This window comes from Archocentrus centrarchus, chromosome 8 (assembly GCF_007364275.1).
Source record: "Archocentrus centrarchus isolate MPI-CPG fArcCen1 chromosome 8, fArcCen1, whole genome shotgun sequence".
Classification (NCBI taxonomy): Eukaryota; Metazoa; Chordata; class Actinopteri; order Cichliformes; family Cichlidae; genus Archocentrus; species Archocentrus centrarchus.
The window spans coordinates 10419160-10440753 of record NC_044353.1 but is presented as its reverse complement, the minus strand read 5'-3'; the positions used below and the strand labels follow the sequence as shown (position 1 = coordinate 10440753).

The following is a 21594-nucleotide window of genomic DNA, read 5'->3' as shown; positions in this document are numbered from 1 at the left end:
TAAATCCCCCAAATCTCCTTAAGAGTGAGGCTAGATGGAGAAAGAGGAAGGATTATCCTGAGATGAAAGAGTACTGCTATATTGCAGGAGGTTTGACTTATAAGAACAATATGCTTGCCAGTGTGTGCTTTGGCGATAACCAGAACTGAGGTCTACATTAGGTACAAAGGATTTACCGAAAATATAACAGAGTCATTCCAGAAATTTGAAGTTGGTATGTATATCATTGTGTTAACTTAGGAGAAAAATATGATGCACTGCAGGCTTGGAATCGAGGTCGGTTTGCAATTATGAAGTATATATGGTTGAGCTGTTGCTGTTGCTATTAGTTTAATATCACTAAGCTTACCTTCTCTAGCCCAGATGATAACAGCAATGCGGTGGAGGGAGCAGGATGATTATTAATTTTCTTTAGCTTTAAGAAATGTCTACAATAGCAAAAGTAAGATTATTATATTTTATAAAGGCTGTACTTTGGGAAGTTGCATTTTGCTTTTTTATCATTACAAGTTGATGCTAAATCTAAAGAAATCCCACACCAGGAGAGCTTTTATTATTACAGAAGCTGTTTAATATTTATAAATGATTACCGTAATATAAAAGTACCCTTTGTGGTATTTGCCCAGTTTATTATCAAATTAATGTTGGAGATTTTAGATGGTGACACTGATACTATGCTGGGGGAATATCTGTGCACCTTTAATTCTAAATATTTAAAAAAATGTTTTAGGATTTGTATAAACTTTGCATCATGTTTAAAACTATTGAACTGTGTGATTAGTATTTGTAACAGCTTGTCTTTCATCTGTTAGGCCTGCTGTCGCAGCTTGTGCAGCTGGCCGATGTTGTGTCAGTTCTGATGAACAGCCTGAGCTGTCAGGTCATGTGCGATGAGAACGAGGAGATCCTTGCCAACAACAGCCAGAGCCTCAGCCAAAACCAAGAGCAACAGCCCCCTGACCACTGCCCTCTGCCTCTCATACTGAAAAAGGTCTCTGTCCAAACATCCTGGTCTCATCCCCAAGACCTGCATTCTGTCTCTGACGATAATGATAACAAGAATTTCTAATCCTGGATTAATGTGCCTTTGAATGGGGATTCGGTGGGGTTTTGGTCTGGACAAATATTTGTGGTTCATGTCTGGGAAATCATTGTGTAGTTTACATCTCGTTAGATTTTCTCAGTGATGACTCACAGTACAGAACAGCTCATGACGTTAGGAGGTTTGTGCAGAGCTCTGCTGTGTAATGTGCTGCTTCTAAATGAAACTCTTAACAAAATAATCAACACAATGACGTCAAGCTTGCACTTTTGGAGTATATAATCTGCACCTAATCCGTTTGTGTGTGGAAATTACAATAATATAAAGCCCCTCAGTCCATCAGTCAATATGTTGTAGCTGCAGCCTTTAACATATCCAAACTAAAACTGACAAACTAAACTAAACTGCAGAGCTCAGATGCCAGACAGTGCATTGAACATGAGAGCCAGATAATTAGCCAGTTGCTGCTTCAATCTAATCTACTCATCAGTCATTTAGTAGTATTGAAGAAACTTTTAAATAACTCAGTGTATACGTTATAACACTGTGGAAGGCTTAGACGCTGTTTGATTAACGTGCATCTTCTTTCAATTTTAAGGATTCTAAAATAAGCCCATAAAATGTGTCTTTCAGTTGCTTCTGAGTGGTGATGAGACCTTGCAGGTGAGCAGTGCAAAGTGTATTGCATCTGTTCTGGTCCACTCTCCCAGTCAGTACAGCGCTCCCTTCATCAAGGCTGATGTACCTGGTAACATGCACACGCAGGCACACAAACACAGTCGCTGAGATAAGTTTGAATTGTGCTACAAATGATTTCCTCTGCATTCTTTTGTGTTCACTTCTCCTGGTCTAAACTCCTGTTATTGTGTTATCTGTCACTTTGGATTTCCTATGCTGCTTGTCTGTCATTATTATTATCATTTAATCGTTATATATTTAACACTTTAGTGATGTGGCTTGTATCTCTCGCTTGCCGCAAATTTCTTATGAGGCAGCAGATGTACTAACAGGCTGTACCAAGGCCCATTATAAGCTAAATAAAGATTAGTATGAACTGTGAATAAGGTGAAGCTACTCTAGTACAGTCCAAGAATTAAAATATGGAGCTGGGAGCAAGCATAACAGGTCCCCTTTAATGTGGAAAAAACACTGCCCTACTTTTGAACTTGTATTGTGGTGACACAGAGTGTTAATTCTCTCCTGTCCTCTCTTGTTCTTCTAACTGTTTAGCATCTTAACAAGTTCTCTTTTTGTCACTGTTTTCAAAGTGTTTCTGTTTGACCGTCTGGCCTGTAGTAGCAATGAGGTGCTGCTGTGGTCTGCCTACAGCTGCTTGCTGTTACTAACTGAGGAGCCGCTCTTTTTCTCCCAGTGTCACTCCGCTTACGGTGAGAACGCGGCCTGTAGAAGCATTACCACTTTTTTATCTCACTGTTCAAATGGAAAGCCAAGATGTGTCACTACTGTGGAGGCTCCAGTTGCGAATGTATAAACAAGGCAAAATGGCAGTGTTCATATCTGAAATGTTTTGGCTTTGCTTTTGTGTAGCTGTCATGACATTCGTCTTTAAAATCTCTGAGTGAGAGAGCTGGGACGGCAGATCAGAAAACATTCCTGAGTGAATAATGATGATGCCATGCCTGTTTTTGTCTCCAGCTCTGAGTTTCATTGTATATCAGTTAACATATCTGAAAATAGCTGCTGCTGGATAATTGATGGAAAGACAGGTTCTTGACAGCTTACATGGAATGACGCTGCACTGGGTAATTTTTCCAACAGCGACTGGAAATTTTAATAAACCCTCCAAAGTGGAAGTTTCTCGACATTTGCATCTGCTCCGAGCATCACAGTCACGTTAAAACTGAAATTAGACCAACAGAATTTGCTACTGTATTCTGTGTTATTTCATCTAGACAGCTGGAGCTTTTGTAATGTAACAGAATCAGCCAAAATGGCCAAATATCAGGAAAATGGTAACAGAAGCGAGCAGTAATTGCTGATTGGGAGAAAATGTCACAATATTGTGTGGCTTAGCATTGTTCAGACGCACAGATGTGTATGTGTCACTGTGTGTGTATGTGTCTGAGTGTGTTTTTATGCCTTTGATGTGTGCCATTACAATGGATTATGCATGTGAGGCCCCACAGTAATTGCGGCACTTCAACACCACCCCAGAGAAATAGTTTTGAGAAACACTTGCTATGCAGACTTAATTTACCAGTACACAGGATATCTGCTCTAACCACTCCTTGTTGCTGTTAGGTTCTTGCTCTAGGTCAGTAGGAACACAGGCTTTATACAGCAGACTCTGTGTAGCAGTAAATTAGAAAGCTGTACCACTGCCACTGTTTGTTTAACATGCAAGGCTGCGAGTGCTGTTGTGTATGCATCCTTTGTAATACATTTATGGGCTTGTCACTCATTTTAATATGCGAACTTGCCTGTAGTGTCGAAGGCTCTCAAAGACTTTAAAGAACTTTGGCACTGAGCAAGGTTAGAAAGTGTTTTGTTTTTGTGTGTGTGTGTGGGGGGGGGGGGGGTGTTTGTGTGTCTACTCATTTGTGAATTTGAGTATTTCTTTGAAGCAGTGAGCATGTTTGTGGTGCGTGGTAGGTATGGAGTACCTGGTGCGCAGTCTGAAGGAGTCTTTGCAGCTGACCAACCTAGAAGTGCCAAAACAAGGTTTGCTGCTCCTCAGAGAAATACTGGAAAGGTGAGATGGATGTGAATTTTTTTTCAATTAGTGTATTTATTGATGTAGTGACTTTATGGTGTTGTAGTTAAAACATTTGCCACTGGTTTGAGAACAGGAGGCCAAGAAAATCCCTGGGAGGGGTGCCTCAGAAAAGGCATTTGCATAAAAAGCTGTCCACATCAAAAATGCAGATTCATCTGCTACGAGAACCCCTTGCAAATAAGGAAAGAGCTGAAAAAGAAGAAATGTGTTTATTGATGTCCCAGTGTCAAAATTATTGCTTAGACACTGAAAATACCATAAAATATTAACACATAGACAACAGAGAGCAGTACTGTGACAGGAAGGCAGACACAGCTGCAAGAAGGAGAAAAAAATGATGGTTTATCTACAATTTCCCGAAAGCTAGAGCTGCTTAATTGGTTACCCAGGAAAATCACCAGGACCCCAAAGGAAGTAGATTAATATTTAAAAGATCATCATAATAGAGAAACGTTTTACAGTATGGCTCCCTCCAAAGATATGCTTCTGATTTGCCAAGTGACTACAGATTTATGCTGGAAGCCACATATCAGTATTCAAATGTTTGTTAAACCATTAAAATGTGTCAGTTATTCATACAGCTAAATATAAAAATGTTATTTGTGATTGTATCTTGCTGCATTTTAGAAGTTATTCCATCATTATACAACCATCAGCACACCTGCCTGTTTGCTGTGCGTTGCGGTTGTGAAGCTTATGTACAGTATGTCATTTCATCCAAACCACACAGCCAATTATGCTGAAGATGTTTTACTCCACCACACGTTGGCTCATTTACTAAACATCGTGTACAGCTCCAGCTGCTCCGACAAGGAGAAGCTACCCCCTGTAAAACATGTTAAATATGGTGCAGTGACAAGTTTAATTAGATTTGAATTAACTGTCTGCTGTCTCAAAGATGGAAATATATCCCAAGCCAGTAAAACAGCGTCCTGTTTCTGCAGTGTTGACATAATTTTAATGGAACGTTCCCCCGTCACATGGCAATGATACAGGGGATAAGAGATTTTATAATCTTAGGGGGGAAATTTGTCCTTTACGCTGAGTGGAACTGTAAAAAGTAGCACGGCCAGAGCTCTTAAAGTGCTGAACAAGCTGAAGTGTGTGTGTGTGTGTGTGTGTGTGTGTGTGTGTGTGTGTGTGTGTGTGTGTGTGTGTGTGTGTGTGTGTGTGTGTGTGTGTGGTGTCTGGGTGGATACTTGTATACATATTTTTATGAGGAGCAGTTCGAGTTTTGAGAGAATGAGGTTTAAGTTAATGTAATGGGTAAGAGTTAGAGTTACAGAATTGTGATGGTAAAGGTATAAATTATATATATTTATATACAGTCACTGGACAAGACTCATTAATTATTAAGCTCAGGGCTTGGGTTGGCCATCGCACATGCTTTGCAGCATTGAACTTTTTTAGACAACACCCAGCAGTGGTGCAAATCTCCAACACAGTTAAATTGGGCATTAGCCTGCTTTCAACCTGCTAGCCCCCCCAATACAAAGTTAGTTTAATTTCATATTGTGCCGGTGTGCAGATAATACAGCTAATAGCACAGTTGGGAACTTTAATTAGATTTGAATATAGTGCCTGCTGTCTCAGTGCATTCACTGCGAGTGTGTGTGCTGCCTCCTGCATGATTCAGTCACGCAGCTACCTTGCTTAAATGATGCGGGGTGGGGGGGTGGGGGTGCCACAAAAATTGTGATATTTAAAAATTAATGTTTTAAATGAAAATTTGATATAATAACAGCAAACACATCTGAAACAGGCTAATTCCTGCTGTTTGCTATTGAGAAAGTAAAACTGTGCAAAATATCCCCTCATAATTCTCCAAAAATTGTGCAGAGGGTACCAGTACAAACTTATGTGAAAAAGAAAGAGAGAGTGAAAGGTGGAGTTTTATGTAATTTGGCTATTTGCACAGCTTGTTTGTGCTTTTTTATGTTTGTGGCGCTTTTCATGATTGGCGGTGTAAGCAGCTGATTACCATTTTGTGTGTTTGTGTGCTCTTCGGTGTGTTATTTAGGATGTTCTTTTTACCTGCTGTTGTGGCAACAGCGAGCTCATGCACAGCTGTGATGCTGCAGCTTGGAGACGTACTCTGGTGATCTATCTGATGTCAATAGGTCAGCAGTATTTGTTTATTATGCGTGCCTGCCCTTAAAGAAAGAAAATAACAGTTGGTGTGTAAGTGAGCGAGGCCGAGGGAAGGTGCGTTCATCGCGACTCAGCAAACAGTCACTGCTGGTATTGGCACAGCAGGACAAAGAATTATAGATAAGGTCAGGCAAAAAAAAAAAAAAAAAAAATAGCTGTCAGCTTTTTCAGCTTCTAGCTTCTTATTGACTTTCATGTCAAAATTTTCCTATCAGCGAAAAATTCCTGATCTTTTTTTTCCCCCTGCTTTTACCTCAGTTCTCTGAGTTTTGTATCATTTTTAAATGTCTTACTTTTACATTATTTGCTTCAATAAGCACACTCTGTTATATTTGTGGGTTTTGTGGTAGTGCTTTACATGTGTGTTTTTGTGCATGTACAGACAACCTGCAAGCGTGCGCCTGTTCCCCAGTGCCCCAGGGTTTGTGGCCGTTTCAGAGGCCCTGGTTGCTGGAGTCTCCTCCTCCTGCTTGCTGGTAGCCACACAGGCAGCCAGCACTGCCTCTGCCTTGTTCAGGTATACACAAACATGTATACTGTAGATAGGTAGATGAGTCACATAGTGCCAAAGGGCAGTTATATATAAGGGCAACTATATCCTGAGGAAAGAGGCGACCTTTTTGAGTCTTTTTAAAGCTTTTTCTTGGTATAGTCTGTTCTGATCTCTTAGTGATAGAGTGACAAAACAAGCAGATACATTGCTCAAGACCTGTATGCACACAGTAAACACTCTGACAAAATACATGTACACCAACACAGTGTGACATACCCACACAACTAATTGATATCCACAGTATGCTCTTCGTCCTCCCTCTCCAACACTGATAATATCAAGTGTTTCCTTTGTATTTGAATTCTTCAGACCTGACCACCAGTCCAGACCAGTCCAGTACAAGGCAATAATCGATTTGATAGAGGCCATCACCAGCAGATTCTCTGAGTTAACTCTGCCCTCCCCTGCTGATCGGCGAATCTCTGTGAGTTTGTTGGACATTTTTTTTTATCTGCAAGTATAAAACTAAAGTCACAGGATGCTAAAATACATGATTGGAAATAGAACTGTCTGCGCTGTCAATCTGTGCTACCTTTTACAGTGAGTGGTCACCCCCCTGTGGATATCAGTGCCTTTTAGAAGTGACACTGACACACACATAGCTGTTTTTGATGCTGTCTGGTCATATGTGACATTTGATTGATAGTTTGATCGGTGCTTTCCTGTTGTTGTTTTTTTTTTTTAGTTTGGTCTGTCATTGCTGTTTTTTTTTTTTTTTTTCAAAGCATCGAATCAGTTTTGTAACAATGACAGTTAATGTGATCATGAATAAGTTTGCATGCTTTCAGCTTAAACATTAAAAGTAAAGACCACAAGAGTAGGTGGGCAATTCTTGTACAGCAGTGGGCTTTTATCTGTCTATCATTATGAAGAAGTTCCATTGTTTTAAATAGAACTTATCAAAGATGAGGATTTTCTATTTGATGTGGTTGGATTTCCTGAATTTTGCATCACTTCATCTCTCTTTTCTGCCCTCCCTTTTTAACATCTCCCTGCATTAATTTTCAGGGGAGATTGAAGAGGTCAGATCCCATCAGCCAGGCTTTGAGGTCTGAAAGATTTCTCCTCCAGGCCCTGGTCTGTTTTCACACTGCCTGCAGGTCAGAACGTTGTTAAGTCAATGATAGTCATGGAGACACTAAATAAACACACTCATTAAGTGTTCAGTTTTATGAGGTTCTTCCAATATTTCTCACAGATTTGTTTACGTATATACACTATATTGCCAAAGGTATTCACTCACTCATCCAGATAATTGAATTCAGGTGTTCCAATCACTTCCATGGCCACAGGTGTATAAACCAAGCACCTAGGCATGCAGACTGCTTCGACAAACATTTGTGAAAGAATGGGTCGCTCTCAGGAGCGACTGTGGTACCGAGATAGGATGCTACCTGTGCAACAAGTCCAGTTGTCAGTTTTCTTCACTATTCCACAGTCAGCTGTTAGTGGTATTATAATAAAGTGGAAGCGATTGGGAACGACAGCAACTCAGCCATTAAGTGGTAGACCATATATAATCATAGAGGGGGGGGAGGGGGGGTCAGGCTGAGGCACATAGTGCGCAGAGGTCGGCAACTTTCTGCAGAGTCAGTCGCTACTGTATGTGGCCTTCAGATTAACTCAAGAACAGCACGTAGAGAGCTTCATTATATGGTTTTCCATGGCCGAGCAGCTGCCTCCAAGCCTTACATCACCAAGCTAAGTGTCAAAGTGTTGGATGCAGTGGGGTAAAGCATGCCGCCACTGGACTATAGAACAGTGGAGACTAAAGTGTTCTAAAGTGATGAATCACACTTCATTGTCTGGCAATCTGATGAATGAGTCTGGGTTTGGTGGTTGCCAGGCTGCATTGAGCCAAGTGTAAAGTTTGGTGGAGGGGGGATTATGGTGTGGGGTTGTTTTTCAGGAGTTGGACTCGGTTCCTTAGTTCCAGTGAAAGGAACTCTTAATGTTTCAGCATACCAAGACATTTTGGACAATTTCATGCTTCCAACTTTGTGGGAACAGCTTAGGGATGGCCCCTTCCTGTTCCAACATGACTGCACACCAGTGCACAAAGTGAGGACCTTAAAGACATGGATGAGTGAGTTTGGTGTGGAAGAACTTGACTGGCCTGCACAGAGTCCTGACCTCCACCTGATAGAACATCTTTGGGATGAATTAGAGCGGAGACTGTGAGCCAGACCTTCTCATCCAACATCAGTGCCTGACCTCACAAATGTGCTTCTGGAAGAATGATCAAAAATTCCCATAAACACTCCTAAACCTTCTGGAAAGCCTTTCCAGTAGAGTTGAAGCTGTTATAGCTGCAAACGGTGGGCTGACATAATATTAAACTCTGTGGATTAAGAATGGGATGTCACTCAAGTTCATATGTGTGTGAAGCCAGACGAGTGAACACATAAATTGTAGATGAAAAAAATGTGCTATTTGAAAAACAATTGAACTATAGAACTGAATCAATAGCTATTTGGTGACTATAGTAGGAGCCATTGAATTAAATCTTTTCTGTTAAACTGCAGATGGAAGAGCTTAATGAAATCCTTGGTAGAAGTGTTTACAGATATGTTTAGTATCTGTCTCTTTGTATTTTTTTATAAGTGAGTTATTGTGTGTTTGATATCTGTCCAAGGTTGGCTGAGGAGTGTGCATCAGAGCCTGTTTTGAAGGAGAACGCATTCACAGCTCCATACAAACACAGCGGTGCTCAGGACTCTCTGGAGTCTCTGTGTCAATGCCTGCTCCGCTGCTGTGATGCTGTCTGGATACCCACTGTTATAGTGAGAGATGAAAACCATCATACACATACACATACAGATGTATATTAATTATCTTCTCATCTTAACCCTGTGTCCCTCTTTTATAGTCATAACCAAACACTTGAGGAAATGATCAATTGCTGGCTCCTGTTTTCTGAGAAATAGGTCACACTGATTATAATGCACCGTCTGGCGGTTCCTCTAAATGACTATATTAATAAGCACAGCCACACAGCCTCTGTCTGTATTAGTTTTGTGTACACATGGACACGCGTGCCTATCGATCAGTGCCTTTGCTGTAGTGCCCGTAATTGTTTTTATATTTCGTTGGTTCTCTTCAGGCTAAAAAAATCAATCACACAAGAAAAAAATTGTTTACAGTTTGTGGTTTGTTTTTGTCTGTAAATTCCTGTGTGTGTAGAGGATGTGTGAGTGCGAACCCAACGCCCTCATACTGCAGAACTTCTACTCTATCCTGTCTTCCCAGTTCACCCTGCTTCCATCTCTCATGCCCGCCTTTGCAAATAAACTAGGTGAGTTGTGAATGAACGTAAAACAGCAGTAGGTGTAGCACACAGTATCATTCATTTTGTCCGTGATGGTGAACAGTCATGAATAAGAAGTATATAGATATATAGGAAAAAGTCTTAACAAATTCACAAATTAAATCACAAAATACTGTACTGTTACCCCTTGCTCATCACATCCTGTTTAAAAAAACACACCATCAGTTCAGAGCTTCAAAAATGGTCTTTCACAAACCAGTGGATGACGTCACGGTGGCTACAGCCATCTTTTACATACAGTTTATAGCTTTATAGTGCAGTGGGAAAACACACCTATTTTTCATGCCATGGCATGGTGTCACTAAATACACTGCAATATAAATACCATATTTGTTTGTCTGGAGGCTGATGGACCTCACTTACAGTGCAGTGAGATTCATGATATCAGTAGCTAAAATGGCTTGTACAGCCCTCACAGTTCTTACTTTTAAATTAGCCGCTCCTTTGAGTCTTGTTATCATCTGCTCTGCAGATATCAGTGGTGGTATTGCTAGAAACATATAGCCAGCCCGCACCACCATGAGTCTGGAGGCTTCTGTGTGTCTGATCTTCACAGGGATACACAACACAAACCAAACATATTTCTAAATAGGCCTGTTTGTTAAATCCAAGTTGGACGATGAAGCACTTTGATTAAATGTTGTTTAAAGTCTTAAATGTCTTACTAAATGAAATAAGCAGAAACAGAAGCAGCTTCATCATAAAGCTTTATCCCCAGCTAATCATATAAAACAAAATTAAGCTCATTTCATCATCATCAACATATTGTGTTCTGTGCTGAGCCACTGAACCTTTGATGTGGTTAGCTAATGTTTACAAAATGAAAATCTGCCTTTTGTGCCGTTTGATGCCAGAAACACCAATATCAACAGTTTATTCTGTGTTTGTCAAGAGTGAGGCTAAATGCCTTAATTAAATTTGATATCACTATGGCAGGAAAACTCTTCAAAATTGGCTGCCAACATGATGAGACTCAATAATTGACAGGAAACTTGTTGCCTCTGGCGTCCAGACAAGCCAATGCGGTGGTATTAAAATCAAACCTGAGCTTGGTATTTATCCTGCAAGCGATTATCAGAGCAGAACTGTTTCTTGCAGATGTGGCATAGAACCACATGTACAAAGAAGAAAACAATTTAGTCCTCTTAGGGGACTCAATTCTCACTAATAAGTCTGAGGTGTGTTCCCTTACTGGAGCACTGCAATGGCCAAGAAATTAAGTACAGCTTTCCAGTATAGCCTTTTACCTCACATAGAACTTTCTCATTCCCTTTACTGAAGGCAAATTACACTTTTTTTCAGTGATTCATTAAATTATATTTAGAAATTACTTTGTGTTGCTTAGAAACTGATTTCAGATTAAAATACAAAGGTTTGAGGACCATGAACTGATGGCACCTGTCTTTTTCCAGCACATTTTCTTTTAGAACCAGCTTGTGTCTAAATGTTTCACATGAGGTGTCATTTGGTTAGTGCTCTTTGGCTCGCCTGTGTGGCTACACAGACCACTGGGAAATAGAGACCTGCAGTGTCTGCATTAGAAAGTTGAAAGTGTTTCACACTTTGTTTTACTTTTTTTTAATTCACTCATTCCCTTCATTTTCACTCACTGTCACTCACTTCTTTTGTTTAGGCACTGAAAACTACTTAGGCAGGGTTTAGAGAACATTGTGTGTGTGGGTGAAAAAAAAAGCAGTGATCCTGTATGTTGAAAAATTATAATTTCAGAGTGACGTTATGTGCAGACCTGTAAGTACACCCTGGGGTTCAGTCGCTTGTAGAATCACCTATAGCAGCAAAAACTGGAAGAAAATGTTTCTTCAGGTTATATCATTGTGGAGGAATTGTGGCCCACTCCTCTTTAGAATGTCACTTAAGTTCATCGAAGTTTCATTCATTTACGCACAGCGCTTTGCAGCACCTTCATTCTTTTGTTTTCAGCCATTCTGTTCTAGATTTGCTGCTGTTTTTGGGATCGTTGTCCAGTTGCATGACCCACTTTAGGCCAAGCTTTAGTCAAACAGATGGCTTCAGTTTTGACTCTAGGATACTTTGGTATACAGAAGAATTCATTGTTGACTCAATGACTGCAGGGTGCTCTCAGGTCCTGTGGCTGCAAAACAAGCCCAAATCATCACACCTCTACCACCGTGCTTGACGGGTGGTGTGAGGTGTTTGAGCTTAAATGTTATGTTCTTATATGAGGATATGTGTGCTATATGGCCAAACATCTCCACTTTGGTCTTGTCTGTCTAAAGGATGTTGTAGCAGAAGTCCTGTTTATTTATTGCTTTGTTCAGATGCATCTTTGCAAACCCTTTCTGTGATTTGGCTTTCTCCTGGCAACCCAAAGAAGAAGTTATTCTTCTTCAGTCTTTTTCTAATTTTACTGTCATGAACTTTAATATTTACTATGTTAACTGAGGCCTGTGGAGTCTGGGATGCAACTCTTGGGCTTTTTTTTTCAACTTTCTTTTTCACATGACTATAAATGTGACATGCCAGAGGTTTTGAAAAAAATAAAAGCATTATTTGACAACCTGAAAATGAGAATGAGCTGCTGTTGCTCTTCTCTTTTCTCGTTGTTTAAACTAATTGTTAAACTCATCATTATGACACAGAGCTTTGGGTTGTTGTTTTCCTTCGAATTAGACTGAAGATTAAAGGCTGCGCTTTCTGCTGAGACCATTTCAGTTCCTTTTTTTGTGTGTTTTTATACTAACTGCCATGTTTTGTTCCTGCCTTTGATGTACCTCACTATTTGTTGTAAAAGCATTATATAAGTAGTGTTTTTGCTATCATCCTCATCTTCTTCCTCATTTCTCACTCTTTCATAGTTTATTTATTCTGCTCTTCACCTCCTCTTCCCCTCCAGCATCCTCTGGTTTCTACAGACTGGCTGTGGAACACAAAGGCCTCCTCTGTGCAGGAAACAGGTACATTGTAAGAGGATAACCTGAGGACACACACGCACACACACACACACACACACACACACACACACACACACACACACACACACACACACACACACACACACACACACACACAGCAATTAAAACTGCAGCAGTGTGTGTGTGTGTGTGTTTCTGTACACTGTGTGTATTCAACTATGGTGGCTCGGTGAGCTGAGTTCTTATTATCATTCTCTGTCGAAGCACATTTAGCAGTGAGACAGATAACACTGACTGAGGCATCTGTCATTTTTGAGTCAGTCTACTTTTTTTTCCCCAATAAGCCAGTCTTTTCAGCAGTGTGTCTGTCTCTACACGATGGATCTGCACCTTCAAAGTCCACAGTGTGCTTTTGCATTGTGTGTGCTTTGTTTTTCATATGTAAGCATATGCACTTTTTTTGAGTATATGTGTTAGAGTATACCTGTTTTTGTGTGCGTATACTAGTGTGGTCATGAATGTGGGTTGCTTTATAGGCTTAGAACCCCAGCCCACCCCAGCTGTGAGCTGTAATGAAACTAAACATTGCGTGCATTTCATATTTGAATTAGTCAAGGCACATCCTGTCCTCGGTTTTTCAGTTTGCTTTTAGCTGTATTGACCGTGCATTGTGTGGCATGTGTTCTCTGTTTGTCACTGGTGCCCTCTTTCACCCTTTGTTGTTATTTTGAGTTCATGGGTATTTTCTGTGCATCTCCTTTGCATTTCTACCTCTCATTGATTCTTTCAGGAACCCGAATCTGAATGCATCTTGCTGTGGTTTTCTGCAGAAACTCAGTATGTGTCTGCTTTCCCAGACAGACCCTCCTTCTGACTCCCACCAGCACGGTATGCAAATAAGTGTACATTTGCAGCACACACAGAGAAACATGCAGCCGCAGTAAACACAGCTTTCGAGCAGTGATGTCATGCTACCGGTTTTGTGAGACTGTTGAAGTACTGAACTGTCATTGCAGTTTTTCAGAGTAGGCTAGGTCAGTGTCACCAAAACACCGCTTAACGTGTAAACGAGGTTTTTAAAACATATGCCTGTCTGTATTAAAGAGATACATGTTTATATAGTTCATATTCAGTATGAACTTCATATTATATTCAGCAGGTGCTTCCTCATTGAATCAGACATTACATTATTTTTCCAAAACCACTGCCATGCTTGCTTTCTCACCCACTCAGCCTCGCGCTCTCTCTCCCTTTCCTCTTTATGTTGACTTTAAACATCAAAAACATGAGCTAGATTCTCATTTCCATCTGACTCACCTGTTCTTTTGAGTTAACTCTGTTCTTAAGGAGGATCTCAAAGCCAGCTTGGCTGACAGTCAACAGGCAAGCTTATGATAGCACTTAAAAAAAGTGTTTGCAAGTTGACTAACAAGAGCTGTAGCTTCTGTATAGAATGAAAGGAAGGGAACCAGGTATGTGTACTATAAACATGTTGATTGTGTTAAATGACTTTGAATTGAATTTCCTATGCGAAAGAGCTTATGCTAAGCCTCTTAAATGCCAGTGCGCTATATGACGCCACAGATAACGTTTCCAGTTCCAAAGGCTCTTTGCTTCTAATTGTGTTAGACAGAAGTAACTGAAAGTAACTGCAGGTAAGCATGCAAATGCTAAAGCTTCATCCGCTTCCTTATCGCTTTTCACTGTAGCATCCCTTAAAATAAAAAGCATCTCATTGGTAACTGCAGTTGTCCCTGGGAGATGTGTCTGTGTGACACTGACAACAGAGTGGAGTAAAATATTTCTTTGAGGTAATGAGATGTAAGAGTTGTATGAGCAAGTAAGTGTGTAGCTCTGTGTGTGTGTGTGTGTGTGTGTGTGTGTGTGTGTGTGTGTGTGTGTGTGTGTGTGTGTGTGTGTGTGTGTGTGTTTGTGATGGTGAATAATGAGTTTGGCAGAGCTAGAGTCCTGTTTGTTTCTTTTTCTGCCTGTCACCATCTTCCTCCCTTTTATCATCCTTATCTGGTTCCATTTCATTTTCAGCCTCTTGCTTTCCCTCATTTTTCTTTCCTCTCATCTTGAATTTTCCTATCACATTTTATAGTGTATGTTTTTCTTGTTCAAAAAGTCCTTTTTTTAGGATTGTTAGCTGCTACTTTTTTTTCTGTTTGTGCACAGAGCAAGATATGACAGTGTCATTAGTGCTTTTTAGGTTGAATATTACTGATTACTCTTGTGATACATTAACGTGTCATCCTTATTGTGCTGAAAAGATGTCTGCTAATATCATGTGTTTAAGAAAAGACTCTTCTCATCTCTGATTTTCTTTTCTGTTCGTCAGAACCTGAGCAGGAGGCAGTGTCTCACTGCTACGTGCCGTGTGGGCATATTTTTTTTTTCTTTCTTTCCCATCTGTTGTCCCCTTTCTCGTCTTCTTCATCTGTCTACCCGTTCCTGTGTTCCTCTCTGTCCTAGTCCTTCCTCTAAAACTCTGTACAGCCCTCTCTTCTTCATGCCTCAGTCTTTGACTCTTTCCCTGGAGGTGATGGCTCCATCGGTGACTGGAACCCTTTTCGTTTTCCTCTGGTTTCTAAACAGTATCAGTGTATTTTCTTACTTACAGTGGCCCCTCCAGACCAGAGCTCACTCTTGCCACCCTCTCCCCCTTTTCCTGCTCTTCTGTGTTTTTTACCCCCATTTCTTTCTTTACTTTGTTTGTCGCACTTCACACAGACTGTTTTACTGTATACCCACTGTGTAGTCATGGATCAGGGACTATGCCTTTCCTGTGCCTTTGTCATTCTCTTCTCCTTTCTCTAACTCTGCTTTCCTGGGACTCTTTGGTACTGTGTACTACACATGACGTTGCTCTCCTTCCTTTTTGCCACCTGTTCTTTCTGTGTTGGTCCCACTCTGTTCTTTAGAAGCTGCAGCTCATATTCCTCTCCCTCTCACTGTTAGCTCTATCTATCTATCTATCTATCTATCTATCTATCTATCTATCTATCTATCTATCTATCTATCTATCTATCTATCTATCTATCTATCTATGTCTCTCTCCACTTGCTCTGGTCTTCCTTTTTAGATGTAGTCTTCTGTCTCTCATCTTCTGCAGTTTCATGTTCCCTTTCATATTACACCCATCATTCTATGTGCTTTTTAATCTTCCCTTTAGGGACTTTATTTCTATTTTTTCTATATTATGTAACAGAATGTGTTTTTCAAATAAAAATATAAGACATTAATTAAAGCATCCAGGGAAGCCATGTTTTCTTCATAATGGATATTGGCTTTATGTTTGTATTTGTTTGGAAGTCAGCCCAACCTCGCTCATTTTTGCCCCTATAAGATTTTTTTCATAAACATCAGCTTTGGCTTGTCTTCAGTCGTAAACACACAAAATTGGTGAGTAATAGTTGTTTGGAAAATTGGCCTCAGGGCTTCTTCTGCTGTGTTTTGTTCTATTCCAGCCACCTCTGTCCTTCATACATTTCCTTTCATTCCCTCCACCTTCTCTCGTTGCTTTCTCTCTATCTGTCTCAAACCTTCTCCTCCTCATGTTCCTACCATTGATTTTGTTTCTCCTTTCTGTTTCATCACCTCACTCGTCCCTCAGATCTTAAAGAGGTGGAAAATCTTCTGCTACACAACCTTCCCTCTTTGTGTTATCGTGTGTCAGACTGGCCCTCTCTGCTGTGTAAATATCAAGGACCACAAGCTCCTAAATACTGCATGGTGATAGTGCTGTACCTCGCTCTGGAGCAAGAAGACAGGTAATGGAGCACACAAGCAACAAAAAAGAGGAATTACACATTTAGATATAGTCAAACACTCTTGGGATTTATTATGCTGCATTTCAGAGTTGAACATAGCAAACATTTTTTTAAGTGCCCAACAATCTTGTGTTCCAAGCTGTTATTTTTTTGTGAAAGTGAAAATAACCAATGCATATTTTAGCATCAGCAAAAAGCATTTTACTTATACAAATTCTAAGCGCTTGTGCAGAGTGCTGCTGCAGAGTGGCGTAGTAAGAGGGTTATTGCATAGTTTGATCCTCGAGTACTGACCTTATTCCCCCGTAACATTGCAACAAAAATGTATCTGTGATCAGGACAGTGTGGTTGCTTGGTAGCACTATATTAACTGTGCTAAGGCAATCAATACGAAAAGCACAATGTTACCAGATGGCTCTGGAATCGATACCAGTGGTGGCAGCCAGCTGGCAGCACAGCTGGTCTGGGTTCCAGTTTTGTCTGCATGTAAATGTTTCTCTATAGTATGTTGACACTGACCTTACTAAATATTGCATCTTTCCCCACTGAGTGCTTTATGCTTTTTACAGTTACAGTAATTTTGCGAAACTTTCATTAGTAGTATGTATATGATGACCAAACATCTGAATTTTAATGTCTGTCACTCTCAAAGCACTGTTTAGCTTTGCTGTATTTCATACTTTGAGAGGAGGAAATGCAACACTTAAGCTATATTACCATGTTTACATAACCAAAATGTCAGATGATAAATGCAGTCGCGCTATATCGAATATATCAGACCTGCATGAATATAAATTCAGCTGATTTTACATGTCATTGTAGTTCCCTCCTTGTTCCAGCAGTTCTGCTGTGGCCCATCGAGGGTGGTCTTAAATACATTTTTTATAACCTGAGAAAAACATCATGTCGGCTTCTTTGGAAACTTCAATTTTTCTTTCCGCGGATCCTCAGCTATGCGTTAACCTCCTGGGAAGGAGATGAAAACCTCTCCCTGCCACTGTGCGGTCTCATCAAGATTATGAGAGATGTGGCCAGAGATTTACATAGCGTAGGAGGGCTGAGGGTGCGTGGCGTTTGTATACTCAAGGATAGGATCTCTGAATGTGTGTACATGTCCTTTGTGTATGTTTTGGTGTTGTTTGTGTTGATTTCTGTGTGAGAAAGTCTCTTCCATCAACATGTCCCTAGGGACACTTTGTCTTCTTCGCACACAGAGTTGGAGTGTTTGACCGCTCTATTAACCTCAAGCTGAATGTGTCTGCTCTGTTTGTATGCGATCAAATGTTAATGTTTGACCCTATTTATGTGAATTTTGAATATTGCAAGTAATTCCATTAGTGTGTGTGTGTGTGTGTGTGTGTGAAATCCAGGCTCCTCCCAGACCAGAAAGTGTTTTCCAGTGTGGTGTGGCTGTTGCGTTCAGTGCAGGAGCAGGGCGGCTGCGTCCTGCCTCACACTGTGCTCCGCTCTGCCCTCTATCTGCTGGCGGTGACACAGGACAAGAGCCCCTGTCTTGATGGGGTAACTCTAAGCCAAAATCTAAACACACACTTTAGCTCAGAAAATGTGTTAAGTAGTTACTGCATATTGTGCACCATCATCATTGAAGTAAAATTTAAACTTTAGCTAGTTTTCAGGCTTCTCAGTTATCGTTATGATGCCTTAAGGCTCCAGTATTTTTAACTTTTTTTTTTTTTTTTTAAACCTTTTATCACTTTGTGATGCCCTGACAGCTAAGGCATGTCTACCACGGTTTTAAAAAATCTATTTTAAAAAAAATATATATTTTGTGTTCTGTAAATCTGTCTAACAATATGAAAAAGATTGAAGGTTGAGATAGGTACACTGACAAGCAATGCCATATTAATGTGTCGGGATCTTATCAAAGTGAACGTGTTTAGAATGATGGGGGTTTTTTCCACATGCACAGACGTAAAGAGCAGCACGTACCGGAGCTAAAGTCTTTCATGATTGAATATGGAAACCATTTTTGAGCAAGCTTAGAAATACTTAGAGTCAGAGCTTGATTGCTCATGTTCAGCTCTTGATACAAAATCTATATTGTGCTGTGGAGAATTCACCAGCAAAGAATATTAACTATAGTTCAGCTACACAGATGAATAACATGCAAAATGTTTCCTTCTTTATTTCAAAGAATATTATGCAGCCTCGCTGCAAGTACTTAGTATTATATACGTTACGTTGACTGTGAACATAAAAAGATTACAGAAGAAATGATTTTCAAAATTGCAAGTTTCTTTTTTTTTTTTTTTTGGATGTGTACATTAACTTCAAGAATACTTTGGCTTCATCAATCCTTCTTCACTTTGTTATTCAAGGCTTCTTTGAATTGCATCAGCAAGGCACTCTCCTCCTGTCAAAGCTTCTCTTTGCTCTACTTTCACCATCCTTCGCTGCTCCACTTCATGTGTCGCTACCCAGAGCTAGCAGAGAAATTCGGTGCCCTGGTCTTGGAACTGTGGTTGACCAAGCAAGAGCAGCACACAGAAGCAGGGTCTTCCATGGTAATCTCCTTAAACCAAATCCCAGACTTGCAAGTATTTGTTAATAATTCAATGATTCGATTGAACTCACTTTGCCCATTTCACACCAGCATCTTTCACTAATTAGTTTCAGTCCAACAGAGCAACTGTTAGAGATGCACTGGAGTGTGTTTTCTGAATTTCCTTTAACTCTCTTAAGTCAGAGTTGATGAAAAGGTTGGGTTTTATCTGTGCATACAGGCAGACACACAGGAGGGGAAAGAAAGCAGTGCAGATGAGAGGGCAGATCAGGAGTCAGACACAGTAACCATGGAGCTGCTGTCTGTGATGGAGAAGTACCCAGCTGTCATACTGACCCTCCTGGTGAGAACCAAAGACCTTGAATAGGAATTTAGAGTTAATAATTGAGCTATATTCAAATGAACACACAACATTTTAATGCTTCTGAATGCTGCATTGCAAATTGAACTGTTTGAAAGAAAAATTGAAACCGAGCATCGAGTAAATTCGCAGTTCCCGTCCCACATCATGTCTTTCTAAGTATCCAGCATACAGATCTCATATACGACATACTATTTAAGATTCTTTAACTTGCCCACAGGTGCTGCCCACACAAGCCACTATATGTCTCACCTCCACCACAGATCCTCCTTTTCATGCTGTGCTTGACTTAATCATTTTCATATCTGTTGTTGCTGATGCATACTCTGTTCTGTATGGGGGTCTTGCTGCTGCTCTCACGTATGCACATGAAAGGGTGGGGAGGTCCCAGAAAGAGCCGTGCTGCCATAGCTAATTCTTCTTTTGACTATGGTTGTTCTGACTGAACCGGTTCACCTTACTGCATTAGGATAATGCTGTTACCAAGAGATAGTCTAAAATGAATGTACCTTAATTGTTGTATCTGTCTTTTAATTGACCACAGGACATGGTTTGCACCAAAGAGGCTCCCTTAGCAGAGCGAATTTTGGGTGTGCTAGAAGTTATTTTGGGAGGTCAAAGAGACTACAAGGCAGACTTGTGTACATACCTCAGGCCAGCGCTGCTCCGGGCTTTACAGCGTGTCAGCGTGGAAGACATAAACCATGGGTTTGAGCAGGGACATGCTGCACAGGGTAAGAAACGCAGTCTCACAGAGTGTATAGATTTATAAAGGTAATGAGGAAATATAGTAATACTGCTAGCATCCTCAAAGAAAAACAATTTTAAGGCAGGAATCAGTGTAACTTAGACTCCAGTGAATTGAAACAGATGAGAAGAGATGTGCCAAAATAGCAAAGATAAAACAAATTTCACTTCAGCTTTGCAGTTTCTTTCTTTTTTTGTTTTTGTTTTTTATTTTTTAATTACCAGGTGACATTTTTATCAGCTTCATGGAGAGCTGACTAAAAATAAAAACAAGATAGCAGTTTTAATTCAAACTTCTCCAAACTCTCCCTAAAAACACAGAGATAAACTGCACAGCATAAAACCTCTGACGACAGCTTCGTGCTCTCGCCGTGCAGTGATGAAGCAGTAATGGAGTCTTTCATTTGAAGTTAATGTGCCTCAATCAAGGAAAGTATTTAGCATAATATGTGATTCCAATTGTTTTTATAGCAGAACAGTTTTTAAGTAGGCTCTGCTCTGAATAGCATCCTCTCTGTTGGAAGAGTTGATTGCATCTGTGTACAGATACACTATTAATACATTTGAATGTGTATTTACACAAACTTACAAACAGATATTGGGTGTTGTGCAAAAGTGTTGGACCACCTCTCATTTCCTTATATTTTGCTTCCAAGGATCCAGATGTAATGTTTTAAATTGGTCTTGAGCGATAGTTCTCCAGCTTTCTGAAGGCCTTTCATAGTTTTTCTTTGGACATTGGCTGCTTTTGCACTCATTTTCAGTCCAGTCCATGTATCTGATTATTTTCAGAGGATTTTTTTTTTCTTTGCTTGGTAAGACACTTAACATTGAACTATGAATCATTCAAAAGAAGAAGTGGCAGTATCTGAAAGTCATGTCCTTAAGAAACAGGAAAAAATCCAGAGAGGTGCAACTGGCCCTTCAGGTGATCCTTCACTGAAGAAATGGTCTCAATAGAAGACTGTAAGTAAGGAAGGACGTTTATTTATAAAACTCTTCTCAAGACAAGCAGTCACAAAGTTCTATCCAACAAAATGGAGTGAAATAAATTTTAAAAATCACAGTAAAAATATAATAGATCATTAAAGTACAGTTAACACAAAATCAAGCTAAGGCACAAAATAAAATAGAAATGAGTAGTTTAAAAAAAACAGTTAATAACAATAAGAATCTCAACAGAAAGCCAGAAAAGCTTTCAGCTGCGTTTTAAGAGTCCACAGAGTCAGCTAAATGCAGTTGGAGCCTCGGTGCCACAGATTGAAAGGACCTGTCCCCCCCTAGTTTTTAATTTTGTCTGATGAACAGCTATTAAATCCTGAGCCTGGTGGCTGTCAAGAAGCCATTCTTAAGGAAGGGAAACACGGAGAAAAGGCTGAGTTATTCTAAACTACACAAGAACTGGACTGAAAATCAGTGGAAACAGGTCTGATGGAGTGATGAATCCAAATTTTAAATTTTTGGTTCAAATCATCAACAGTATG

General features: G+C 40.1%; 1 protein-coding gene across 5 annotated transcripts in view; it reads left to right on the top strand.

Moving 5' to 3' along the window:
* Positions 1 to 21594, top strand: part of mei1 (meiotic double-stranded break formation protein 1) — a 59044-nt gene that overhangs the window by 11401 nt on the left and 26049 nt on the right. For 2 of the 5 annotated variants that reach the window (XM_030736582.1, XM_030736586.1), the window contains 16 exons: positions 813 to 991; positions 1676 to 1790; positions 2311 to 2430; positions 3656 to 3755; positions 6313 to 6447; positions 6793 to 6907; positions 7492 to 7583; positions 9119 to 9266; positions 9667 to 9778; positions 12687 to 12747; positions 13496 to 13593; positions 16322 to 16478; positions 17849 to 17999; positions 18818 to 19003; positions 19223 to 19345; positions 19908 to 20097. In XM_030736582.1, the coding sequence (XP_030592442.1) occupies positions 813 to 991; positions 1676 to 1790; positions 2311 to 2430; positions 3656 to 3755; positions 6313 to 6447; positions 6793 to 6907; positions 7492 to 7583; positions 9119 to 9266; positions 9667 to 9778; positions 12687 to 12747; positions 13496 to 13593; positions 16322 to 16478; positions 17849 to 17999; positions 18818 to 19003; positions 19223 to 19345; positions 19908 to 20097 (2082 nt within the window). The remainder of the gene's footprint in view (positions 1 to 812; positions 992 to 1675; positions 1791 to 2310; positions 2431 to 3655; positions 3756 to 6312; positions 6448 to 6792; positions 6908 to 7491; positions 7584 to 9118; positions 9267 to 9666; positions 9779 to 12686; positions 12748 to 13495; positions 13594 to 16321; positions 16479 to 17848; positions 18000 to 18817; positions 19004 to 19222; positions 19346 to 19907; positions 20098 to 21594) is intronic. The other 3 variants (XM_030736584.1, XM_030736583.1, XM_030736585.1) reach the window with 3 other exon arrangements.